Source organism: Cokeromyces recurvatus (genome assembly GCF_025118155.1).
Source record: "Cokeromyces recurvatus strain NRRL 2243 chromosome Unknown BX663scaffold_13, whole genome shotgun sequence".
Classification (NCBI taxonomy): Eukaryota; Fungi; Mucoromycota; class Mucoromycetes; order Mucorales; family Mucoraceae; genus Cokeromyces; species Cokeromyces recurvatus.
In genome coordinates this window covers 268,147-286,336 of record NW_026251399.1, presented here as the reverse complement: position 1 = coordinate 286,336, position 18,190 = coordinate 268,147, and the positions used below count along the sequence as shown (strand labels likewise).

The 18,190-nt window shown below is 30.8% G+C and overlaps 7 protein-coding genes across 7 annotated transcripts; 5 read left to right on the top strand and 2 right to left on the bottom strand.

Moving 5' to 3' along the window:
- Window positions 1-638: 638 nt before the first annotated feature.
- Window positions 639-1,730, bottom strand: BX663DRAFT_510065 (uncharacterized protein). Its single transcript, XM_051527704.1, has 8 exons — window positions 1,512-1,730; window positions 1,401-1,444; window positions 1,310-1,342; window positions 1,192-1,242; window positions 1,090-1,129; window positions 978-1,031; window positions 818-906; window positions 639-751 (listed from the first exon to the last, which is right to left on the bottom strand). The coding sequence occupies exons 1-8, from the start codon at window positions 1,558-1,560 to the stop codon at window positions 737-739; spliced, it is 375 nt and encodes a 124-aa protein (XP_051382653.1). The 5' UTR covers window positions 1,561-1,730; the 3' UTR covers window positions 639-736.
- An 83-nt stretch (window positions 1,731-1,813) lies between these two features.
- On the top strand, window positions 1,814-3,314 carry BX663DRAFT_552074 (uncharacterized protein; the record flags this gene model as incomplete). The annotated part of the gene is made up of 5 exons (XM_051531332.1): window positions 1,814-1,853; window positions 1,928-2,112; window positions 2,169-2,305; window positions 2,375-2,774; window positions 2,838-3,314. The coding sequence occupies 5 exons, from the start codon at window positions 1,814-1,816 to the stop codon at window positions 3,312-3,314; spliced, it is 1,239 nt and encodes a 412-aa protein (XP_051382652.1).
- Window positions 3,315-3,925: 611 nt separating this feature from the next.
- BX663DRAFT_510056 (SAM-dependent RNA methyltransferase) lies at window positions 3,926-4,871 on the top strand. The gene is made up of 3 exons (XM_051527703.1): window positions 3,926-4,377; window positions 4,444-4,554; window positions 4,611-4,871. The coding sequence occupies exons 1-3, from the start codon at window positions 4,047-4,049 to the stop codon at window positions 4,814-4,816; spliced, it is 648 nt and encodes a 215-aa protein (XP_051382651.1). The 5' UTR covers window positions 3,926-4,046; the 3' UTR covers window positions 4,817-4,871.
- Window positions 4,872-7,203: 2,332 nt separating this feature from the next.
- On the top strand, window positions 7,204-8,175 carry BX663DRAFT_403966 (kinase-like domain-containing protein; the record flags this gene model as incomplete). Its single annotated transcript, XM_051522238.1, has 1 exon — window positions 7,204-8,175. A coding segment is annotated over one exon (972 nt), but the record flags the coding sequence as incomplete, so codon positions are not given.
- Window positions 8,176-9,071: 896 nt separating this feature from the next.
- Window positions 9,072-14,036, bottom strand: BX663DRAFT_510046 (uncharacterized protein). Its single transcript, XM_051527702.1, has 9 exons — window positions 12,958-14,036; window positions 12,863-12,889; window positions 11,727-12,804; window positions 11,594-11,655; window positions 11,458-11,516; window positions 11,231-11,343; window positions 10,804-11,166; window positions 10,161-10,748; window positions 9,072-10,091 (listed from the first exon to the last, which is right to left on the bottom strand). The coding sequence occupies exons 1-9, from the start codon at window positions 13,948-13,950 to the stop codon at window positions 9,367-9,369; spliced, it is 4,008 nt and encodes a 1,335-aa protein (XP_051382649.1). The 5' UTR covers window positions 13,951-14,036; the 3' UTR covers window positions 9,072-9,366.
- Window positions 14,037-14,662: 626 nt separating this feature from the next.
- On the top strand, window positions 14,663-16,418 carry BX663DRAFT_510041 (CoA-transferase family III domain-containing protein). The gene is made up of 6 exons (XM_051527701.1): window positions 14,663-14,851; window positions 14,927-15,185; window positions 15,303-15,351; window positions 15,430-15,530; window positions 15,599-15,747; window positions 15,801-16,418. Exons 1-6 carry the CDS (start codon window positions 14,694-14,696, stop codon window positions 16,243-16,245), a joined length of 1,161 nt encoding a protein of 386 aa, XP_051382648.1. The 5' UTR covers window positions 14,663-14,693; the 3' UTR covers window positions 16,246-16,418.
- Window positions 16,419-16,474: 56 nt separating this feature from the next.
- Window positions 16,475-18,065, top strand: BX663DRAFT_454736 (argininosuccinate lyase). Its single transcript, XM_051523828.1, has 2 exons — window positions 16,475-17,439; window positions 17,516-18,065. Exons 1-2 carry the CDS (start codon window positions 16,522-16,524, stop codon window positions 18,017-18,019), a joined length of 1,422 nt encoding a protein of 473 aa, XP_051382647.1. The 5' UTR covers window positions 16,475-16,521; the 3' UTR covers window positions 18,020-18,065.
- Window positions 18,066-18,190: the final 125 nt, after the last annotated feature.

The following is an 18,190-nucleotide window of genomic DNA, read 5'->3' as shown; positions in this document are numbered from 1 at the left end:
GAAGCAAAAATGCTTTATTATTGATCATGACTCAAAATAATAAGTTTAAACAACAGGTAAAATCGTCCTTTATTAAAATGGCTTGTCGATTCAAATGATTTTTAATGTATCATTGCTAACGAATAATAATAATAAAATAGCATGCTTGAAAGGTCTTTTTTTCTTTTTTTTTTTTTAAGTGTACCTTATTTCTTTTTTCTATTAATTATCAACAGTCTACCATGTTTAAACAAATATGTCAAACTTTTTATAATAATTCACAAAATAGATCATGTTCGTTATTAAGGAATGTATTATCTTTGACACTGTTGTTTGGCAATAACGATCAATACACTGTTTGCAGTACAAACCTGTATATACAAAGGAAAAAGGATGTAGTCTAGTTCTATATCTGTTATCAAACTATGTTATATTTGTCATTTTTATTTCTCTTTTTGATGCTTATAACAAAAAAGATATTTCTGTGTCTCTCTTCTAAGAGAAAAGGGGGTAGTGACCAACAACAACACAAGGCCGCCTAGTTGACGCAAAAGGGCAAACTGGTACATTCACGGTAAATTATAATCTTTTGTATTTTCAATTCTCTCATTATATGCAAGTATATTACACATGCATATATCTTATTATTGTTCTTGTATGAATGAATTCTTTTATGCATGCTCTTCTTTGCCCTGCTTGCAATTTATACATGTGTATTTATAAAAAAAAAAAAGCAAGTTTATTTATGATTATGACATTATTTGCGGTCTTCCTATTATTTAAATCCATATTAATAATTATTCATGTATATACACTATTATCATTCATACTACTTTACCACCATAATAATATGATATCCGAATTGTGTCTTTACTGGAGGATCAGTGATGATTGGCTTATCACAAGTACTAGGTTGTAAAGCAAAAGCTATGTAATATAATATAAATAGACTTGTGATTGGAGGGGAGGGGCTTTTTCATTATAAGATAGTATTTTACCTGCATCTTGAAATGCACCAACCATACTTCCACGGTTCATCCAACCAAGAGAGCCTATCCAATATACGTCAATATGCATGTAATATTCATTTTACTCGACATGTAAATCTACCTCCTGCTTTAGCTTTATCCTCGCTATAAACTTCTGCGACCTATCAATAATAGAATGAATACTACTATTCTATATTTGCATTCATTTTTTACTTTTATATACCTTATCAAATCTCATATTTTCTTCTTTAATCTTAGCCAAAGCTTCCATAACCTATATACATACATATATTATTATTAACAAAAAAAAAAAAATTATGCAGTTTATATAATATATATACTTTGCTATGCTTTTCACAAAGAATATGTCTAACCTATTCAACAAGGAAAGTTTAATAACGCTTTATTATTATTATTATTATTATTACATACTTTGATGCTTTGAGCAGGTTTCAACTTTCCATCGCTCTTTTTTTCTTTATCAAGTTTAAATGTGTGTTAATCGTATTAATTCTTGGTCATTTTACTACTAATCTAAGCTACCTCCTGAGCCTTTGCCTTTATTTCCAGCTGCTTGTTTTCCTTTAGCCATTATTAAACAATATAAAATAAAAGAATAGGCGTGTATAAATATGTATATATTTGTGTAAACTTCCCAAATAGTGTGGGTAGTGGTTATGATGGTGTCAATAACCAAAAAAAAAAAAATAATTCAGTTTGTGGTGGCGGTATATTATATGTGACTATTTTTACTTTTTTTTTAAATATGAAAATACAATCTTATAACTACTAATTCTATCAATTGACACTTTTCTACATTGCAAAAAAAAAAAAAAAAGAAAAGAATGAAATATTTTACTGGTGATGAAAGCGGGTTAATCAAATGTAAGCTGAATAACTTTATTTATATATAAATATTTATTTTATTTTTTTCATAAATTAAACACACCTTTATTTAGGGATTGCTTTTCCTCCCAAAATTAAAGAAGAGAAAAGACGTACTAAGAGGGTCAAAACAGATGATGATGAAAAAGAAGACAAAAAACCGGAAGCTCTTCAACCATTAATGGGCGTTTTTGGAAAAGTAGATAAAACACAAGCAATTCAAAAATTAGAATGGGCTATACTAGACAATGAAAAAGTCGTAAGTCAAAAAAAAAAAATGAGTATTTCCAGTTTTATCTTATCTCTTTTCTGTAGCTACTTGTGGGTCGTAAAAATGGATTAATTCAATTTATATCTCCAGAATCAGGAAAAGTTCTTAAAGAGTTTCAAAATAAACATGTTGGTACAGAAGAAAAGCAAGGTTATTTTGTGGGTCTTTTTGTTCATGATCAGTAAGTGTAGATCTGGTTTATTTTAACCTAATCTTATATTTTTCTTTTCTTCTTCCCCCTTGTTTATAGACATCTTTGTGTATGTACATCAACTGGCGATCTTTCATATACACCTTTAGATGCAACAAATAGAGAGACAACAACTATTATGAATCTTGGACCTGATCTCGAAATTATGCGTCATCATCCAATTTTAACTCATATCTTTGCTATTGGTGGCAAGGAACGTGATTTATGTATTTATGACCTTACCAGTATCTTACAAAATAAAACAAAAGAAGCAATAGGACCCAACAAAAATACTTCTTCTCACAAGAAAAATCAAAATAACCCTGCTCTTGGTCTTGTATTTCAAGCCAAGAATGTTAAGAATGACTTTTTAGACCTTCGACAACCTATTTGGATCCATGATTTACAATTTGTGAATAAGGAAGCTACTCAAGTGGCTCTTGTAACTCACTATCATCAGGTAAGATGAGCTAATTCGTGAATTCAAACACACAAGTAAGTATATAACCCCGTTTATGATTAGTTTCGTTTGTATGATACAAAGGCAGCACGTCGACCTATTAAGAATATCGAGATTGGAAAACAACCATTTAAGAGATTATCAGTTGGCATTGATTATAATCATGTCATCTTCAGTGATACCATGAGTAATGTCATTATGCTTAATATCCAAACAGGGAAAAAGACAGCTCAATTTAAGGGATTTACGGGTGCTGTATCTGATATCACCACTGTACCTCATCCTACTATGACAGATGATGAAAAGAAAGAACGCTTTGTAGCTACTGTATCTTTAGACAGATTCTTAAGAGTACATGAGACATCGACTGTCTATCGTCATTTAACAGATAAAGCTTATTTGAAACAAAGATTAACGTGTCTATTAGTGGATGAAAGTTATGAATATCCTTTACCAAAGAAGAATGATGAGGAAGAAGAAGAAGAAAATGCAATGTGGGAATCTATGGAAATGGCTACAGATCGCAAACGAAAGCATTAATTATTACTTTTTTTTTTTTTTTCAATTCAACTTGTAATATAATAATTATTTTATTGTGGACGCATTGACAGCAGCTCTAATATTCATAAGTAATCGATTCTTTTCTTGGAAAAATGAATCGACAGCTTGTAATGTTTCTGCATTACGAGTTGCTAGATTACGAGTATTTTGTACGTTTGTTTGTCCTGATATACTTAATAAACCACAACTTTTAGCATGTGTTTCAAGTGTTTCTAAAGAGTTAATTAAATTGTCATAATCAGCTATTATATACATACATGTATGTATATATATATAGATATTTTTTTTTAAAAAAAACATGTTAATTGCGACATATTTAAGAGAGTGCATGAACATATTTAACCTTGTGCAGCTGCTGGATCATAAGGTATAAAAACTGATTTCTCTCTATCAATTAAACAAGATTTAAAAACATGTCTATTGATGAATGGATTATCTTTATTTATTTTTTTTTTTTTTACATTTTATCAAAAAATTCTTGTCCTTTTTGTTCTATTTCTGATAATTGTGATATAAGTGTAATAAAGGAAGATCTATATTCCTGGGTTGCTTTTGATGCCATTATAAATATTAATGAAAAAAAAAAAAAAGGGTAGAACAACAGTTTTTATGTTTGAAAAATTTAACTCCATAATAATAATAATAATAAAAAAATTTTTTTTTTCCTAATTCATTTTTTTATTTATCGTTTTACAGCAGAAATAAAAAAAAATGACTGATAACAAACGATGCTATATTATTGAACATATGGAAGATGCTATTCATGAATGGTGTTCTCTTGAATACAAGCACATGTTACAGAATATTGGACCCGATCATCTTTATTTTACTTCCTTAACCGATAAATGTTTAAATGAAGGCATGCCAGAAGAATTAAAAGCAGCTCATTGTTATCAAGTCGATGTCTTGAATATACCTGGTATTAAACGTGAAGAAGTTTGTTTGTTGGATCCTTCTGGTACTTCAGAATTATCTCCTGAAGATGGTGATAAATTCAAGTACTTTTTATTTGGAGGAATCTTGGGTGATCATCCACCAAGAGGTAATACATGTATATATATATATATATATACACGCACTTAGTAATGTTGACTTGTATCTTTTATAGATCGTACGGGTGAATTACGTAAGTTAGGATTTGAAGGAAGACGTCTTGGACCCGTTCAGATGACAACTGATACAGCAGTTAATGTTACAAAGAGAGTTGTAGAAGATAAAAGTAAAATAATAATAATAATATTAAATCCATAAAATACACTAATCATATTATTATAGTTCCTTTAGATAAAATTCCTTACATTGATCATCCAGAAATTTTCTTTTCTCGACATGAATCAGTCACAATGCCATTTAGATATATTGCAGAAACCAAGACCATTACAACAAAGGAAGGAAAAGAAAAAACCATCAAGAAGCCTTTAATGCCTCCTGGTATGTTAGAATTACTCAAAAAAGATAACGAGATGACACTTGACTTTTAAAAGAAAATACATCTATCTAATATAAACAGAGTAAAATAATAATAATAATAATAATACCCTACTCTTTTTCTTTTTTTTTTTCTTTTTTTTATGCTATAAAATCAAATATGTCCTAATATTATAGCTTATGTTGTCAATTTTTTTAAGTATTTTCTTTATCACTTAAGTCTTGAAAGTACCTTTTTGAATTTATTTTATTGTGTCAACAGTTAATACTAAGAAGAAGCTACGGCACCATTTATTAATAACTAAACTGGTTTCTTTACTTGGGATAATAACACTTAATTTATCATGACATTATTATACTGCTAGATCATATATGTATGCTTAATAGTATAAGAGTTCTAACTCGTATCCAAAAATAACGTGAGATTTTAGAGACTGTCTTTTTACATAAGAATGTTTCACAAAAGACTTGATGTGATTTATTGGGCCATAGTTGCAAATGAAAAAGGGGAGGAAGTTTTTATATTAACCAATCATAACCACTATAAGTTTTCTAGGATACTTGAACTCACACTTACTCCTAGATTTTACGAGTCTTTTCATTTTCCTCTTCTCAGAGATGACTCATCTATTACAATAATATATATTAATTTATCCCCTATTAAATACAAAAAGTGGCCTATATTCTCAGCCTATAGTATGTTATAAAGAAAAGAATGATAGACTCCAACTCATGTTGCCAGTTGGTTAATATAGTGTAACAAAAAAAAAATGATACAAGTATAGCATCATTATATGTTACGCAGCATATTATAACACGTATTAAAATATAATAGGAGCATGTGGCTTGATTCTATTATTGTTATTTGAAGAAGAAGAAGAAGAAAGGAGGAAAGATTTAATTTAATTAATAAATTCAGTAACGTCATTCGAAATATCTCGTTAATATTGTTCTAGAATAATACTAAATAAATAAGGGAAAAAACAATATGCATAGTGTAAAACATACTATAATGTATTCTATTATTAGAGAAGAAGAAAGCATTAATAGTATTATTATTATTGATGATGTTAGTTATATCATTTCTTTCTAGTAAATTCTAGAATAACAATAATGCATAGTCTATAAATAAAATAAAATAAAATGAAATAAAATAAAATAAAATAAATAAAATAAATAAAATAAAATACATATTTTGTTATCAGATCTTGAAAATAAGTCATGGGAGACAATCATTTGTAGATAACGCCACCACATCTCTGTTTATATTATTACCGAAAAGAAAGTTTTTATTTTTTTAAGTTATTACTGCTTAATAAATCAAATTCAGCACTAAATTATTATTATTATTATGCTGTTATTTTTTAAATGGAAAATGATAATTTCTTTTTTATTTTTATTTTTTTCTTTTTTTTTTCTTTTTTTTTTGGGGGGAGGAAGGGGGGAAGGAGGAGAAAAAAAAAATAATAAAAATAAAGTTTAAAGTGCCGATAATAGCAATTTTAGCAAAAAATTCGCCATATTTATTATATATAATGTGGTAGTTTGACTCATAATATTCTTATTATGGCTCAACATTTGTCCACCAATGAAAATTAAAAATTTTAATTCTTAATAAATAATCGCAACAACAACAACAGCCCATATTATTATTAATGATGTATTATATATGCACATTTATATTTATTCCTCTCTCTCTTTCTCCTTTTCTTTTATTATATGGCTTGTAAGAAATAAAGTAGTAATAATTATTATAGAATAGTAGTGGTAGTGGTAGTAGTTTATAGTAGTTTATTAAGAATGATTAAGGTAAAATGCCTTTATTTTACCCGTAATAAAAATAATTTAACCCAGCTAAAACCTTCAGCTTTGTTATGATCAAAATTCGTCATATCATTTTATTAACCAATCAAATAAAAAGGAAAGCACGAGAATTATTTGTTAACTATAAATAATCTTCCTCCCCCACTCTCTTTTCTTTTCTTTTTTCTTTTTATTTATTTTCTTTTTAAACCTTTTCAAACAAAATCCCTTTTATTATTATTAACAGAAGTTATTTAACATGATCTCTCAGTAATTTATTATTCCATTTATCAGCAAAATAACAGTATCATTTACTATTACACGCATTTATAAAGTGTAAAGAAAGAAAAAAAAAATTAAAAAAGAAAGAAAATATTATTAGCATACTATGTTCATTCAGTCTCATAATTCGATATAGCCCTATTCTTCTTTGGCATTTATATTTACATTTATTGTTAAATCTGTCACATACACATACACACACACACACTCTCTCTCTCTTTCACGTACTCTTTTTCTGCTATTCACTCAAGTTTATTTTATCTAACAAAACAAAAAAGAAATAGAATATAAAGCAATTATGGTTCAAGACAATAATACATATTGGTCTCAACTTTCTACATCAATGATAGACAAGATTATCGGTGAAGAGTTTCAACTCCTCGAAGTCCTTGGACATGGTGCTTATGGTTGTCTTTTCCTTGGTCAATCATTAAAAGATAATTCATATGTAGCTGTTAAAGTACTCTCAAAATTAGGTCTTGATTTTCAACAACTCCAATTACAACAATTGGAAATGGATATTCAATCTTCTCTTAAGCATCCTTATCTTTTAGCTCTTCATCGTACAATTCAAGATAAGGATTATATTTATATGGTAATGGAACTTTGTGACCAAGGTGATCTCTTTGACTTTGTTATTCGTGATCAAGATATAAATCCAGTACGAGAACAAACTCTTGTTAAAAAACTCTTTAGTCAAATTCTAGAGGGTGTCGAAAATATGCATGCAAATGGTGTCTATCATCGTGATCTCAAACTTGAAAATATCCTTCTTAAATGTGAAGATGATGAGAACGAAGATGATATTACTTGCAAAGTAGCTGACTTTGGTTTAGCTACTCGTGAACGATACTCTATGGAATTTGGTTGTGGCTCTACTTCTTACTTGGCTCCTGAACATTTTAATGATTCCATTGTTAATAATAATAATCCGGTAACTACTACTACTACTACTGCTACTGCTGCTACTACGACCGAACTTGTACCTTATGATGCTTCTGCTTCAGATGTTTGGTCTCTCGGTATCTTATTATTGGCTCTTATGTTTGGACGTAACCCTTGGCAAGAGGCTTCCTCTGCTGACCCTGCTTTTGCTGAATATAAGAAATGTCCTCGTATGTTGAAGAATCAACTCTTTCCAGAACTTTCAACCGCTACTTATCGACTTTTAAGTTCCGTTTTGTCTATCAATGGCTCCGATCGACCTTCAGTTTCAGAATTCAAGGAGCAATTCTTGGCCATCAAACAACTTTATGTAGATGAATCTGAGGATGCTTACTTTTCTGATGAACCACAACGTGTTGATTCTCCTGTCTCTATCCCTACTACTACTACCTCTGTTAAACATCGTGGTGATATTACTTCATATGATTCTGCATTCTTTAGTGGTGGTATTACAGGTTCTTCATGGTCTGATATGGTTGAAGAAGATGAACAACTTCAAAGAGAAGCTGCTAGAAAATCATTTGATTTCGATTATAATTGTCATGATGAAGAAGAAGAAGATACTGATATGTTTGTTCATCATGAAGAAAAAGAGTCATGGTGGCTTTAAACATGTTTATTTATACTCCAATACAACATATAAATATATTTGCGTGTATACAAAATAATTCACATTATACATATTTTCATTTATTCCCCCCCTTCTCTCTTTTTATTATTATTATTATTATAATTGTTATTTTTTTTTTTTTTTTTTTTTTTTTTACTTGTTATGTAATAAAGCATGACTATTCTGTAAATATTATTAAATATTTGTTTACAAGTGTAAACCAATTAAAAAATGTAGAGTATTTTTTCCCACCGCACTATTTTACTTCCATTCCCTTCTCTTCCTTTCCCTCTCCCCCCCAAAAAAAAAGAAACCTGTTATTTTATTTGTATTATTTACAGGTAAATCTTTTATTATTATTTATGCATCTAGAAACTAATTACTAAATTTGGAAATCCCACTATGTTGACAATGGTACTATGAATAATATGAACCAAGAATCGCACGACAGGAACAATTAGATGATGGATGATGAGTCTTTGAGATAGCCTTTTATAATAAGATAGTCCTCCCCTTTTCTTTTTTTTTAAGGGATGGAGTAATCGTGTTTTATTCATTTCTTCTTCTTTTCCATCAAGATCAATCGAGTAATAAAATAATAGATTGTTATTGCATGTTGTTTCATTCATTTGTATTCAATTCCTTTTTTTTTTAATAAAAAAAAAAAGAAAAGAAAAAAAAAAGTAAAGAAAGCAACAACAAAGCTCTTTTACGTATTAGATAATGATTAATCAATATACACACGTACACACATACACACATACATATACATATTTATTTATATATGATAGACTACAACACGTTATGATTGATTTATAAGCTTATTATTGTGACTACTACTACTTGCATGTAAATACAATACAAGATAATATTATAAAAAATACATGGTATATTTTTATTCGAGATAACATGATAGATCCTTTTCCCTTTCTTTAATGACGTGCCAATCAATGAATACGGGTTTCAAGTGAAGATAACCATTGGAGTCACAGTTTCCCGTATCAAAGAACCTAGCATGTTTTCATCCTTTAAATAATTAGTAGGAAACTGTACAAGATGTCCTCGAATCTTTGCTAATTTTTGTTGAATGTCACGTCCATGTAAGTCAAGATCCGCAATATGTCCATGAGGAACTTTGGTAGGATCGGGTAAAAATTTTCGATGTTGTTCAAAGGTATGTACGGTATCATCAGGTACACAACGAAATAGTTCACGGTAGATGAGTGTATTTCTTTCTGCTGTAGCATTCCAAAGATCGCGATAACAATGTTCAGCTAAGGGGTCAAGCGCTTTTGCATCTAATCGAACTGCCATATGTCCAAACTCACTTGAATCTAACATCTTGACTCCTGATCGCTTTTCGTGTTCCAGCACTTTATCAGGTTTAGCAAATTTAAAGTATTGAATTTCTTCTTCTGTCAAATGTTGATTTGTATGATGTGTTTCTATTGGATGTTCGATATTTACATTGGATGCACCTTCCGCTGTTCCCTCCATCAATTTTTCCCATTGTGTAAAATCAAGCAAGCCAAGATGTTCTTTAAAGAGTTGCATACGAAGGGTATGAGCAAATTTGGCTGCTTTGTATTCTTTCCCATTCATAAAGGAAGGAACTGTATGTGTATCTTCTATCAACATGGCTATTTCTGAATCTCGATTTCCCAATTGAGATCGATCATTGATATTAGCTAGTAAAATAGGTGAGTATGCAGCATATATATATATATTCATGTCTTTTTCTTTCTTTCTTTCTTTACCTGAACCAATCAAGACAATACGATCATCTACAATCATTATTTTGTCATGAATGTAAACTAATTCACTTACGTAATAGTGTCGATCATCATCATCCCAAATTGACTTTTTTGAAGACTCTTCAGACTCATCAAGTGAAGATGAATTGAAGGGATCCATGGAAGATAGATTTGGATTTGTATCTACAGGTGGCACAGATGTTTGTTTAGCTGAGGTGTTTGCTGATGGTGACATTGTTGTATAACGAGATGATGATGATGACAACTTATTTTTAGGAGAAGATGGGGGTACTAATTTATCCCAGTTACGTAAACTGTACCAGCCAATATACTCTGAGGGTTCAATACCAGCTTCTTTTAGCTTTTCCATAATTGAATTACCACCACGAGATATAGTCATGTATTGAAAATGCATTACATTACGTGCTGCAGCTGCGTCCTTTGTAGCTAAATCACCTTCAAATGCAGGAATCAATGGCATAATGATGAATACTTTAAATCGTTCCCCCTTTTCATGGGCTCGTTTAATTCGTTCAACAAGAGCTTGCGCAATCTTGTTTCTTAATAATTTATCTTGTGTCGTTGTACTAACTAGAAATGAATTCATATTAGTCTTAAATGAAAACTTATAGTACGGGGGACTTACTAAAGAATTGATTTTCAATATAAATAAAATGCTTTGCTTTAGTGATACATTCCATATATGCATTATAAATAGAATGCTCACGTTCAATACCTGAACTCCATTGAGCTGAACTACGTAATAACTGAACACGACATGATCCTTTAAAGGAAGATTCATCTCGAGCTGCTACATATTCACCTTTAGGCATTAAAAAGGGAACTGTAGGACGATGCATGCCTTTACTTGCTTTTAAGAAATTCCAACGTTGAATAAAATGGCGTGCCACATCACGTGCAATAGGTCCAACCATACCTACTGTCATATCATGCCATGGCATACGTGGTGTAATGTGTCTGTCTACTAAAGTTAAATCATATTGTGCAACTAACCAAAAAAGGAAATCTGTTATTTTTCCAATCTTACATGCAAGTATTTTATACTATTTTACCATTTAAGAAGTCTTTTACACGAGGATTTGAATAATCTTGACCAGGGAATACTTCATCCGTATGACCTTTTGTAGGATAATCTGTTAATCTGTGTTTATGAGAATCATAGCGACTAGTAAAAGTAGTAGTATTTTTTTTTTTATATATATATTAATAAAGGTCCCAGTATGTGTATATGAATATAGTTTTTTTTTTTTTTTTTTTTTTTTTTTTTTTTTTTTATTACCCCCAACACAAATCAAGCCCACCAATAAAAGCTAAACGATTGTCTACTATCACCATTTTCTATTTAAAAAAAAAAAATAAAATAAAATAAAGGCAATGATTAGAAAAACAAGCAAGCAAAACACATAGTTTATTACCTCATGATGTGACCAGAATAAGACATTATTATCAATGGATCGATGATCAGGATGTCGAACAACTACAGCAACAGTATATATACATAGTCGTATTAATTGCAGTAATAAAAATGTACTAGAATGAGGAACTTACCAATGATGTTTTTATGTAATCCTTGTAACCATAATTTTGTATGTGCAGAATTGATAGTTAAGGCCACTGCCATTTCTTTATAAACAATAATATAAATCTTAACACCTTCTTCTGCTTTACGTTTCAATAATCGATCTAAACGAAATTCTCTATTCTTTTCTGGAGGTCTTCTTAAATATAATTCGGGTGATAACCACCAATCTGCAATATAAATTTCAGATTTAGCAGATAGGATAGCTTCCCCTACTGCATTAAAATGATCTTCACCATCTACAAACCATCTTAATTTGGCGTTATGTCGAATAGGGGCAAATGAACCAAATCGATGGTTCTTTACCCAAGGACTGTCGTTTAAAACACGTTCAATACTCTCCATCCATTCAACTACCTCACGTCGACTCCCCTTAATTTCAATACGTCGAAAAAGATTTGCAATTGTGATATGATGATGATATCTTCCTAATAATCCAGGTTTCCTGTTTTGAACAGTTAATGATTTGTCAAACAAAAAGACATCATCTACTTGTGTTGAAGAAACATCCTCAATAAATGCCATATAAGAATCTCTTAATAAAACCCATTGCTTGTTCCAAAAATGAGGTTTCAAGACATGACAGAGACGAGGAATGACAAAATTAACCTTGTTTTCCAGGAATCCTTCTTTCCCTTTCCAACCCATATCTTCCACAATACTGGCAGCAGAGATTTCAAAGAATTCACAGATATCATAATTGGCCATCATATGAGCTCGGATCAAGAGTTGACGAAGGTATTTTGTCAATGCCTTCCGTCTCTTTAAAGCGATTTTATACTTTTCACCCTCTATTTCATGATGGTGTTCATCATGTCGAATAGATTCTTTAGCTGAATTAAGCCAAGATTCGAGTTGATTTGGAAAACTAGGTGGACTTGGAACAGCATCTTTGATACTTGATTTTAATTTAAGAGTATAATGAAGACTAACAAAGTCAGATGTTGTTTTCTTGACGACCCATTTGATATCACCATATTGTAATTCGATACGAAAAACCCATTGATTTATACCTTGTGTCTGTAATTCTGAATCCGTTATATTGACCTAGTATATAATGAGAAAAGGGAAAAAAAAATCGTTATTATACAGACGTGTAACTTACTTTTAAAAATGGCAGTAAAATAGGTGGCTATGAGTGATTAAAAGAAAAAAAAATCATTAATAATCAAATCTATATTTATAATTAGTTTGCATTACCCAAGGACGTCCACGTTGATCTTTTGATAAGGAAATAAAAATAGGATCAAAGAGAGGAGGATAATAAGGCGCTAAACTTGAAGTTGAAGTGATGTCTAGTTTTCTTTTATGAGGTAATGTATGCAAGTTGGCAATTAAACGTACTTTATCTAACGTTTTATCCCATTGTTTTCTTGCCTTTTCTATTCCACTTTCTACTTTATTTGGAGCACTCGTATTTTCAACGTCATCTTGTATTGTCGCCTTTTGTTCTTTCTTTCTTTTATTTTTTCTTTTCTTTTCATTATCTTCTTCCGTCATAGCCTCCTCCACTGTGCCTTCATTTCTATGATTATCAGAGATTTGAAATGGATTTTCAAAATAATTTTGATTCTCTCCTTCTTCTTCTTCTTCCTTTCCTTCTTCAATTTGAGGATATTCTTCTTCTTCTTCTTCATTATTATTACTCACTTTTGTATGCAAATCATTTGTATCTGGTAACATATCATCTTGAGCATTATATTGATGATATTGACGTGCTTCTTCCTTCTTTTGTCTACGTATATGTTTTCTTCGTTCCTTTTCAAGACGATGTCCTAATTGACTAAATCGATTTGATTTTTCTACTTTATTGTGATCATCAAGACTATCTACTCCCTGACCATCACTGTCTTCGTTATCACTACAACTACTACCACTACTACTACTACTGCTACTACTACTACTACTACTGGTATCAGTTCTTGTTGTATGGTGTGAATGTTTTGTCTCTTCACGTACAAGATTGGGAATACGTTTTAATACTTTTTGCCATTGTAATTTTGGATCAAAGTCAGATAAAGCATGATGTAATGTTTGTGGTCGACGACTCTCAGGAGATTCTGGTGAAGTTAATTGAACAACATCATCATCAACGTTTAAATTAGAATGAGTAGAAGGATGAATAGACAATTGGTGACATCTCTCTTCTTTATCTGCAAAATAAATTGCTGTATCAGCAATAGGATTCGACATGAAAGTGGAGGAAAAAAAAAGAAGATAGCAAGAAAAAGAAGAAGAAGAAAAAAAGAAAGATTTATATATTAAAGAAGAGAAAATTTCTTCTTTTTTTTTTTTTTTTTTTTTAAAAAAAAAATGACTATATATATTTATGAGCGGGAAGAACAGGTAATACATATAAATATACAGATTTATAAAGGAAATAAAATTTCACTTTTTTACTATATTTGGTAATAGCAGTAAAACAAAAATCTTCTCCACCAGTTTCATATTTTAATTTCCCAACAACAGGGTTTTTTATTATAATTGACAACAAAATGGGGGAGGTGATGATATAGATCATGCTGCTGTAGTAAGAAGGAGAACACTGTTGTGTAACTCATATATATGAAAAAGGATCATTATTATCTTTTCTTTCCCTTTATGTATCAAATCTGATGATGACCGTTAATCTCTCAACAAGTAAGTATATATATCATGGAGAGGAATACTTTCCCATTCTATTTATGATATCTTTTGTCCTGTTCGACCTTGCATACTATCCTGTTCATCTTTTTGCTGATAGAAGGAAAATTTTGTTACATAATAAAAATAACTTTTATTGATTACATAATGTTAAAGAAAAATAAAGCAAAAAAAAACATGTGAATAGTATATTATTATTATGAGAAAAAAAAAAGATTGTATTACGTTTTTTATATTTCAGGGCAAAATGAAAGTTTCTCTTTTCTTTTCTTTTCTTTTCTTTTCGTTCACTCATGTCTGATAATCAATTACCGCCACTTTCTGATATTGTTGTATTTGAAATGGCAGGTTTAGCACCTGCACCATTTGCAGGACTTGTCTTATCTGATTTTGGAGCGAATGTCATTCGTATTGATCGACCGAGAATCATGAATACTGATGTTTTAAATAGGTATCTCATTTCCTCCCCCTTTATATATATATAAAAAAAGGTCATATCATTTGTACATACTAAATTTTTTGGTAGAAATAAACGATCCATAGCTTTAGATTTAAAGAACCCTTTAGCTATTCATACTTTATTATACCTATTAAAACAAGCAGATGTTCTTTTAGATCCTTTTCGCCCTGGTGTAATGGAAAAATTAGGATTAGGTCCTCAAGTTCTTTTAACTTTAAATCCTCGATTAATTTATGCTCGTCTAAGTGGATATGGTCAATCAGGACCTATGTCTCAAATAGCAGGCCATGATATCAATTATTTAGCTATCTCTGGTGCACTCAGTGTAAATATTTTATTTTGAATCTTTGATAGACGGAAAACACACACACACACACACATATATATATATATATATATACATACACAACCACCAATACTAATGAGTTATTCAATATTGTAGTTACTAGGCCGTCAAGGTGAAAAACCTTTTTTTCCAGTCAATATTTTAGGTATTTTTTTTTAATCATCATCATCATCATTTTGATATGTAAAGGAAAAAAAAAAAAGAAACTAATATTTACGTGAAGCTGATTTTGCTGGTGGCGGTCTAATGTGCGTCATGGGGATTTTGATGGCATTAATCGAACGTTCAAAGTCTGGTAAAGGTCAAGTTATAGATGCAAATCTTGTAAGTTATTTATTTATAAAAGAGAATAGGAATAGTAAATCTGATACAAAAAAAAAAAAAAAAAAAAGACGTTAGGAACTTCATATTTAACGACATTTCCATATTTAATGCAAAAACACGGTTTAATGTGGGAAGGAGAACGTGGCACAAATCTATTGGATGGTGGTGCTCACTTTTATGAAGTTTATAAAACAAAAGATAATCAACACATGGCAGTGTAAGGAAAAAAAATTAGTTGAATAACATGTTATTTATCAATTTACTTGCCAGTGGTGCAATTGAACCTCAGTTTTATGCTTGTTTACTGGAAAAGTTAAATTTAAAGACCGATGAACTACCAAATCAAATGGATAGAATCTCCTGGCCTGAAATGAAAATTAAATTTCAACATATCTTTTCTACAAAAACACAACAAGAATGGATTTCAATCTTTGAAGGCTCAGATGCATGTGTAACGCCTGTTTTATCGTTCAATCATAAAGAAAAGGAAAAGATAGCAGTAACAGCTACAATACCTCAGCCTGCTCCTATTTTGTCAAGAACACCTGCTAAAAGATTATTAACTACAACAACAACAACAACAACAAACGAATTTCCTTTCCTTGAAAGTGGTAAACATTCTATCGATATCTTGACTGAATTTGGTATAAATTCAAATCAAATTACTAAGCTTTTAGCATCGAATGCTGTGGTAGATAATAATTCAAAATTATAAAATCTGCCCCCCCACATAGTACAACATTAATCTGAGTTTTAGAATAAAAAAAAAATTAGGACGTTGAATGAAGTAATGTGAGTCATATATCATATTAAGAGTTTTGCTACTCAGTAAATTAGCATTTTTGCTTGTTAAGGGTTAAAAATAAGCTCGACATTTTTCTTTTCTTTCTTTCTTTCTCTCTTTCTTTCTCTCTCTCTCTTCTTTTTTCATTATTCTTCTTTTCTTTTTTTTATCTATTTTCTTTTATTTCCTTCTTCTTTTTTTATAATCATGACTGACGCACCAAAGAAATTATGGGGAGGACGATTTTCGGGTACTGTAGACCCTCTTATGGATGCCTTTAATGCCTCTATTCATTTTGATAAACGTATGTATGCAGCTGATTGTATGGGCTCTATGGCTTATGCTAAGGCCCTGGCCAAGAACAAGATTATTTCAGAATCAGAACGTGACCAACTCCTTGAAGGTTTAGCAACTGTCATGGAAGAGTGGGAAACAGGCAAATTTGTCATCAAGCCTGGAGATGAAGATATTCATACTGCGAATGAACGTCGTCTTGGTGAATTGATAGGTTCTGTTGCTGGAAAGCTGCATACAGGTAGATCACGTAATGATCAAGTAGCGACAGATATGCGTCTTTGGTTGCGTGATGAATGTATCAAGATCTTGGCTCATGTAAAGGAACTTATCGCTATTACAGTTGCACGTGCTGAAAAGGAAATAGACGTGATCATGCCTGGTTATACGCATCTTCAACGAGCTCAACCTATACGTTGGTCTCATTTCTTATTGTCTTATGCCTGGTTATGGCAATCAGATGCAGATCGATTAGAGCAACTGATAGATCGTTTTAATGTCTTACCTTTAGGAAGTGGTGCCCTGGCTGGACATGCGTTCAAGATTGATCGTGCATTTTTAGCCAAGGAATTAGGGTTCCGTGATATAATCTATAATTCATTATATGCTGTTAGTGATCGTGATTTTGTTGCTGAATTTTTATTTTGGTCTAACCTAATGATGACTCATATCTCACGTATTGCAGAAGATTTAATTATTTATTCCTCTGGTGAATTTGGTTTTGTTCGTTTAGCTGATGCCTATAGTACAGGCTCTAGTTTAATGCCTCAAAAGAAGAATCCTGATAGTTTAGAATTATTACGTGGTAAATGTGGACGTGTATTTGGCAATGTAAAGTCTTTGATCATCATATTATTATATTATATAAAAAAAAATTCTTTTTCTAAACAGTAGTAAATTTTCATAGATGTCTGGATTCATGATGACATATAAAGGTATTCCTAGTACATATAATAAAGATCTTCAAGAAGATAAAGAACCTATGTTTGATGCTGCTGATACATTGTCTGGTTCCCTTCAGATTACAGCAGGTGTGCTGAGTACGATGGATATCTCCCCTAACAAGATGCGTGCAAGCTTAAGTGCTGATATGCTGGCGACTGATTTAGCGGAATATCTTGTTCGTAAGGGCGTCCCATTCCGTGAGACACATCATATCTCTGGTGCAGCAGTTAAAATGGCAGAGGATCGTTCATGCTCTCTGAGTGATTTATCTGTAAATGATCTCAAGTCATTGCATCCTTCCTTTGATAGCGATGTTTCTTCTGTTTGGAATTTTGAGACCTCTATTGAAAACCGTAATGCTCCTGGAGGAACTGCTAAATCTTCCGTATTAGAACAAATCAATCTTCTCAAGTCTTGGTTAGCCAACAAAAAAAGCAATAAATCTTATAAATGCATAACTATTTGATATATGTATAAATATATACATATATTTATATATAAATATATATTTTCTTTCCATCTTGTATATATGAATTATAATAAAAAAACATAAAAATAGATATATAAACAGTACATAGATGTGTTTATAGAATTGCTTTATTTACAATTTTGTGTATAAAGTATATGCTATTCGTTT

Bases quoted from the DNA above. Each gene is read 5' to 3' on its own strand.
- BX663DRAFT_510046 (XM_051527702.1), bottom strand. From the start codon at position 13,950: ATGTCGAATCCTATTGCTGATACAGCAATTTATTTTGCAGATAAAGAA. The intron at 11,517-11,593 runs GTAATAAACTAT...TTTTTTAAATAG, and splicing joins TATTCTGGTCACATCATGAG to AAAATGGTGATAGTAGACAA. The intron at 11,167-11,230 runs GTAAAATAGTAT...TTTTTTGGTTAG, and splicing joins TGTAAAAGACTTCTTAAATG to TTGCACAATATGATTTAACT.
- BX663DRAFT_510041 (XM_051527701.1), top strand. From the start codon at position 14,694: ATGTCTGATAATCAATTACCGCCACTTTCTGATATTGTTGTATTTGAA. The intron at 14,852-14,926 runs GTATCTCATTTC...ATTTTTTGGTAG, and splicing joins AATACTGATGTTTTAAATAG to AAATAAACGATCCATAGCTT. The intron at 15,186-15,302 runs GTAAATATTTTA...TCAATATTGTAG, and splicing joins CTATCTCTGGTGCACTCAGT to TTACTAGGCCGTCAAGGTGA.
- BX663DRAFT_510065 (XM_051527704.1), bottom strand. From the start codon at position 1,560: ATGGCTAAAGGAAAACAAGCAGCTGGAAATAAAGGCAAAGGCTCAGGA. The intron at 1,130-1,191 runs GTATATAAAAGT...TATTATTGATAG, and splicing joins AAAATATGAGATTTGATAAG to GTCGCAGAAGTTTATAGCGA. The intron at 907-977 runs GTAAAATACTAT...TATATTACATAG, and splicing joins TGGTGCATTTCAAGATGCAG to CTTTTGCTTTACAACCTAGT.
- BX663DRAFT_454736 (XM_051523828.1), top strand. From the start codon at position 16,522: ATGACTGACGCACCAAAGAAATTATGGGGAGGACGATTTTCGGGTACT. The intron at 17,440-17,515 runs GTAAAGTCTTTG...AAATTTTCATAG, and splicing joins GTGGACGTGTATTTGGCAAT to ATGTCTGGATTCATGATGAC.
- BX663DRAFT_510056 (XM_051527703.1), top strand. From the start codon at position 4,047: ATGACTGATAACAAACGATGCTATATTATTGAACATATGGAAGATGCT. The intron at 4,378-4,443 runs GTAATACATGTA...TATCTTTTATAG, and splicing joins GGGTGATCATCCACCAAGAG to ATCGTACGGGTGAATTACGT. The intron at 4,555-4,610 runs GTAAAATAATAA...ATATTATTATAG, and splicing joins GAGAGTTGTAGAAGATAAAA to TTCCTTTAGATAAAATTCCT.